We start from the raw sequence: 6,718 nt of genomic DNA, 5'->3' as shown, positions 1-6,718 counted from the left end.
TTCTCTTTGCTTCAGAAGGGGACTCAAGTGGTAGCCATGTCTCCTACATGAATATAGCTCCTGCAAAGAGCCCCTGCCATCCGGATCACCTTCTCAGTTCTTCCAACACGTGTGTAACAAATCCCTGTGCAAAATTCCTTCTGTTGAACCACGTAGCAAGGCTACGCATTTTCCTGCCCAGAACCGGAGAACCCCAGGCTGTGGATTCTCCCTGGTGGATCTGCACTCTGCTGCTGTGTGACCCTGATGATGTGTACCCTGGCATGCAACCTCCCGTTACCGTCTACAAAGAGGGGGGCCTGGAAGGAGACGGGGGTGGGGGAATAGTGAACTGGCATGCAGTGAGCACAATCCTGCTGAACTCCAAATCCAATGCACAGTGAGAAGCTGACCAGGCTGGAAAGAAAGCGCACAGCCATGGTGGCCCATCTCACTTTAAAGGCGCCTTCACAGTGCAACCGATCCCAAAGCCAAACAGGCTGCCATGTTGTTCATTCCACCTCGGGACGACCCAATGTGATGCAGAGCAGAGCTGTGACCTGCAAGGGTTCCCAGCCTGTGGTCTTTAGAAGCAGAGCATCAAGCCTTACTTTCGGGGCACCTCTAGGTTGCTTCAAAGGGCCAGCCCTTGGCACCGCCCAGGAATTTCCCATGTTCGCTCAGTGGCCATTTATTTTCTCTCTCTCTCTCTCTCTTTCTCTCTCTCTCTCTCTCTCTCTCTCTCTCTCTCTCTCTCTCTCTCTCTCTCTCTCTCTCTCTCTCTCTCTCTCTCTGTCTCTCTCTGGCCTTGTTCACGCAGGCTGCCCTCTACTCAGACCTGCAACACCTTCTCCCTCCTGGTCATGCTCAGCCAGTGATAGGCAGTCCCTGACTGACAGTATAGTCAGGTTACAAAGACCTGCACTTACGACGGTCCTTTTCTGCTTGCTTGGCTTGGGGCACATGTTCTGATTGGTACTGTGTTACGTCCAAGGTCACAGCGCGTAATCTGCCGATGCGCTCATCCTCAGACACTCACTGGGAGATGTTCAAAGACTGGGTTTGTAAAGGTACTAATAATGAAAACTTTCTAAACAAAAAGATGGCCGACTTCCATAGAATCGACTGACGGTGGCTTTCTGAGGACAACCCCATCTCTGCACTACCCGCCTCTGCGCATTTACTCTACCTTCCCTCCAGTAACATGAGGCGAACTGGCTAGACCCCAGGCAAAGGATGCCCCCAGAGTTCTTCCTGAGGCACCCAAATTCTCAGTTCTCTCCCCACTGCCAGCCTAAATCTCTGTTGACTCTTTCCCATCTGCATATAAGCATGCTATTATTTCTTTTGTTTGAACAATTCTTCTTTGACTTCACTTTCCCCTCTAGCCACTGTTGCACTTTCCCTGCTCTATCAGCAAACTCTTCAGGGGAAGTGTGGTCTCCGTCCAGGCTCTCCAGAGAAACAAAGCCAGTGAGATGTATGGTTAGAGAGAGATTTTCCTCAGGACTGGTTCTCACAATTGTGGAGGTTTGCAAGTTCAAAACTCAAAGATCAGGTGGCAAGCAGGCTTGCATCCCAAGATCCAGGTGATGCAAGAGCGCAGAGTCGGAAACAAATGAGTGCTTCCAAAATACAGACTTAGAGTCTGGAAACAGACCGCCTCTTCAGGACCTTCCTTTGCAACCGACGGATTGATTGGTCACTTCACGTCACATCCCGGAACGGCAACTAACCTGGGATTGGACCAAACCACTTGGAACCAGCCTATCAAAGCTGACACCCAAAAGTAACCATCACAGTTGTCACAACTCGATTTCCATTCTTTCTCAAGCCTACTCCACTCATGAATTCACACACCTTCCACGGGCATTGGTCCCCTCGAAGTCACCAATGACTTCACATTGGTTGACTGGATGGTCAATTTTCCGTCTCCATTTTCCAGACCTCAACACAACAGCTGGGTCAGCAGACAACTGGTATCTCTCTTTTGAAACACTGTCTTTGCTTTACACTGTATGCTCCTGGTCTTCTCCTCCCTCTGAGACTGCCAGTTCTCAGTCTCCTTGACTGGGCCCGCTTCCTCTCATCAACTCCTAAGTGATGAAGAACCCAGGACGTGGTCTTTGAATTCTTTCTCGTTCCCATTGTTATAGATTAAATTGTGTCATAAATTTCAACTCTTCTATTATGTTCCCATTAAGAGAACACTGGTGGCATCGTGGGTTATTATGCACTGGGCTGCTAATCACAAGGCCAGCAGTTTGAAACCATCAGCTGTTTCTTGGGAGAAAGATGAGGCTTTCCACTGTGGTCGTGAGTCCTTTGGACACCATTCTGGCCTCTTGCAGATCATCTTCCTCGTTCTGATCATCCGTGTCTGCCCTGTTGAAGACTTGTCAAGTACATTCGCATTGTTTCTCTTACATCAATTTCATCTGTGTTTCTACTGGTGTCCACATGTCTAGCTCCAGTCTACACTGTTCCTCTGAGCTGCAGGCCTATATGTCCACGATATCTTACAAATCTCGGATTTAATAGATCTAAAACTTACTTTATGATTTCTCCTTCTCAGTAAATGGTAACTACATTCTCCCAATTGCTCAGGCCCCAAAGTCTGAAGTCATCCTTTCTCCTTCAGAGCATACATTGGATCCAACAGGAAATCCTATTGTTCTGTCTTCAAAATATCTCCAGAATCTGTCTCCTACAGCCCTGACAAACACTCCAGTCACTTCATGCTAGGATTCTTCCAGTGGGCTGTGTCTTTGGCTGGGTTATCTACAAAAGCAAAACCAGTGACGTTGACATGCATATGCAGAGAGAGATTTCTCTCAAAGAAATGGCTCATAGAACTGTAAAGGCGGGAATGTGCAGATGTGCTTTATACAATTGATGTATGTATATGTGTGGATTGTGATAAGAGTTGTATGAGCCCCTAATAAAATGTTTCAAAAAAAAAAAAAGAACTGTAAAGGCTGGCAGAGCTACAGGGACTGATGGACCTCAGATCAGCGGGTCAGATGACAGGCTGCTAGTTGCAGAGGTAAATGTATACAAGGCCAGTAGGCAACACAGCAGAGTCCTAGTGGTATAGGGTTACACATTGAGCTGCTAATTGCAAAGTCAGCAGTTCTAAATCACCAAGCTCTCCCTAGGAGAAAGATGGGGATTTCTACCCCCATAAAGAGCCACAGGGGCAGTTCTCCTCCCTCCTATAAAGTCATTTCGAGTCAGCATCTACTTGATGGCAGTGAGTGAGAGGCAGCACAGCAGGCTGCTGGCTCTGGTCCAAAGAACCAGAGGCCAGATGGAGGGTCAAGAGCCAGCAGAGAGCTTTGCCAGATACCATAAATATTGGAAACCGGTCATGGGGCTGACTACACCATGGCTACACCCAACCACTCAGACTCATGGCCTTATCAAGTTGACGTGCAAACAACCTCGCTCACCTAGTTTCCCTGACTCTGCTCTTGCCCTCTGGATGCTTTCCCCACACAACTGCCAGACTCAAGTCAAGTCACTACCCTGCTCACCATGAGTAAAAGCCAAAATCTCAAGTGGCCCCTACAGTCTGGGATCACCTTTCGGACTCCATCTCCTCCTCGCTCATTCTGTTCCAGCGAGACGTCCCCTTGCCTTTTTCAGTACACCAGGCATGCTCTTGAATGCTGCGCCCTCTATCTAGAATACTCTTCCCTCATGCATCCTATGTACTCTCCCCTTTCACTCGTACTGTTACTTCCATGGCACCCTCTCATGCTGGCCATCCCTGACAAGTCTATTCAGAATGCATGCTCTCCTGACTCACCCTACATCTATCTAATATAGCATATCTTTTATTGGTTTACTTATCTTTAATGTCATTTTCCCACTAAAGTATAAATGGAATGGCCTGACAGCGTGCTTCCCAGGAGGCCGATGGGGACCTAAGCCGGGTTCTAGGAATGGGGGGCTTTTGCAGAAAATGCTGAGTGGGTATTCCTGGCTCTGGACTTCACCTAGGAAGGCTGGGGGCAGGCTAATGTTGCACAGAAGACCGGCAGTCAGTCATGGTCCACACATGGCCTTCCTCCTCTGCCCGGCCCCTTGGCCCCCTCTCCCTCAAGCAGCCCACAGCACACTGAGGAGGCTGGGGTGTGGGGCTGGCAGCAGCTCCAAGAAGGAGTTGGGTGGGGGGGCAGTGTGGCTAATGGCTGTGAAGACAGAATTGTGTTTATACAGGAAAAGAAGTCGGACGTAAGCAACAGAGGCCCGGCCAGCTCCTCCCCGAAGTCTGGGCTGGAGGCGCCAGGTGAAGAGGAAGCGGCTCCCCTCCGGGTTCTGAACACTCCACTCTGGGCCAGAAGCCAGGATCCAGCGGCGGCCCACAGGTGAGGCCAGCACTCTGGGGCAGCCGACACAGCCTGCTGGCCTGCTGTGAGCTCGGGGCTCCGAGTCAGGTGCAGACGGGTGCATCTGTCGGTCGGGCTCCCGGGATGGCGGCGCAAGGGTCTGGTGAGGGAGTGGCGGCGAAGCCCGCTCCCGGGACGCCTGGAGAATCAAAGCGGTCTTTGTGCACTGCCGTTTCCACCCACGAAAAGGAGAGGGGGAGGGGCGGCCGTCTCTGAAAGCAGTCGGGCTGGGGGGGCCAGCAAACCGACTAATCCAGGAGCGAAGGGGAAGGAGACTCCGCGCTCGAGAGAGGTGCATCTCCTTGGACGGGCTCTCGGCGCCCCTGGGTCAGCAGCCACTCGAGCGGGCGGCGAGTCTGCTCCCAGCCTGGCCCGGCTCCGGCGAGGGAGGAGCCAGGAGGCAGGTGCGGCTGCGGGCCCGCAGGGTGGCTCTATCCCGCGGCGGCCGGGGAGGGAATCCAGAGGGACTTAGGCCAGGCTCTGATGGAGAGCCTTTGTCTTCAGGATAGGAGGCAGGATTGAGACCGCCTGGGATTTCCGTTTCCCTTAAGGAGCCTTCTACACCGCGGGGGGCTGTGTCCAGGTTTGGCTACAGACCTTGTGTAGAGCCGGTGCTCCTCTGTTCGTTCCAATGGGCACGCTCGCTGTGTCCTCCGGTTCTGGTGGGCGTGCTGTGCCCTCTGGCTCCAGGGTTGATTCTGTGCCCTCCGTTCCCCGGGTCCTTCTGACTCCGAGGGTCTGGTGGGCACATCTTCAGTACCAATGAGAGAGGGTGTGTGGTGTTGCCTGTGGCTTGCATCTGAAAGCGACTGGCTGGCGGGGGCTCCCTCCATCCTCCCTTCCCTCCGCTCCTCCATCCCGTCGTTGTCCTTGCTCAGTTAGCGATGGGGCCCGAGCGCACAGAGGAGGTACACCCGCACGCAGCCGCGCCCACCTCCGGCTCCCTTTCTTTCCTCTGCCAGCCCCCCTCCTCAGAGCCCGGAGCTGGACCGCCTCGCCTCCCAGGGGCTCCGGCTTCCATCACTCCCACGCCACCGCATGTGGCTCCTGGAGAAAGCCGGCTACAAGGCGGGGACCTCGGAGCCCAGGGCCTGGTGGGCGCCGTCCAGCCTGTTCCCCAAGCGCCGCCGGGCACCGGGCCCGCCCGCCAGCGCCTGCCCCAACATCCTCACCCCAGACCGCATCCCCCAGTTCTTCATCCCGCCTCGGCTGCCGGAGCCCGGCGGCACGGAGGCCGCCGCTGGGCGCGACGCGGGCGGGCGGTGGCTCCTCGCGGCCGCGTGCTCGCTGCCGCACCTGGCGGGCCGCGAAGGCTGGGCCTTCCTGCCCGAGAGCCCGCACACGCGCCGGCGCGAGTCCCTGTTCCACGCGCCGCCGCCCGCCCCGGGCGCGGAGCCGCCCCCCGCGCCGCCCCGGCTGCACGTCTCCGCCCCGGACCTGCGCCTCTGCCGGGCGCCGGACAGCGACACCGCCTCGTCGCCCGACTCGTCGCCCTTCGGCTCCCCGAGGCCCGGCCCGAGCCCCGGCCGGCGCCGGCCGCACTCGCTGTGGCCGGAGGAGGCCCGCTCGGCCGACACGAGCCCGTTCGCGCCGCGCCGCGCGGGGCCGCCGCTCTTCCACCTGGACTTCCTGTGCCGCCCGCTGCGGCCCACCAAGGAGAGCGTGCTGCGCCTCGGGCCGCGCGGCGGGCAGCTGCGGCTCTCGGCCGAGTACCAGGCGGGGCCCCGGCGGCTGCGCCTGCGCCTGGTGAGCGCCGAGGGCCTGCCCGGGCCGCGGCCGGGCCCCGGGGCCGCGGGCGGCGGCGCGGGCTGCTGCGTGCAGCTGAGGCTGCGGCCGCGCCTGCGCCCGCGGGGCCAGCGGAGCCGCGTGGTCAAGCGCAGCGCCAACCCCATCTTCAACGAGGACTTCTTCTTCGACGGGCTCGCCCCGCGGGACCTGGCCGAGCGCAGCCTGAAGGTGAAGGTGCTGGACCGGGGCGCGGGGCTACGCCGGGACGTGCTGCTGGGGGAATGCGAGACGCCCCTGGCCGCGCTACTGCCCCCCTCGGGTGGACGCGTGGGCCCAGGGACCTCCTTGGCGCCCACCCACTTCAGCCTCTAGACTCGAGGGGCTTTCTTTCCCGGAGGAGGCCTGCGACCCCTCGTTCCTCCCGTCGGCCCGACATTTATTTATTTTTGCTAATAAACTGTCTATGTGTCTTTAGAGTGGCTTTCTCCCCCCGCCTACCCCCCCGCGGTCACATCCCAGCCCTCTTCCCTCTGCTCTGGGAAAACAAGGCCCCCTCAGATCGTTGGTGGGGAGCAGACACACCCAGGATGTTCAGAAGCCCTGGACCGTGGTGTGGA

At 57.1% G+C, this 6,718-nt stretch overlaps 1 protein-coding gene across 1 annotated transcript; it reads left to right on the top strand.

Annotated features, from left to right (window-relative positions):
* Positions 1-5,411: 5,411 nt before the first annotated feature.
* C2CD4D (C2 calcium dependent domain containing 4D) lies at positions 5,412-6,473 on the top strand. Its single transcript, XM_075540355.1, has one exon. The coding sequence runs from the start codon at positions 5,412-5,414 to the stop codon at positions 6,471-6,473; it is 1,062 nt and encodes a 353-aa protein (XP_075396470.1).
* The last annotated feature ends 245 nt before the right edge of the window (positions 6,474-6,718 follow it).

This window comes from Tenrec ecaudatus, chromosome 1, assembly GCF_050624435.1.
Source record: "Tenrec ecaudatus isolate mTenEca1 chromosome 1, mTenEca1.hap1, whole genome shotgun sequence".
NCBI classification, from domain to species: domain Eukaryota; kingdom Metazoa; phylum Chordata; class Mammalia; order Afrosoricida; family Tenrecidae; genus Tenrec; species Tenrec ecaudatus.
Note: the sequence above shows the minus strand (reverse complement) of the source record. Positions and strands in the feature narration are given on the sequence as shown.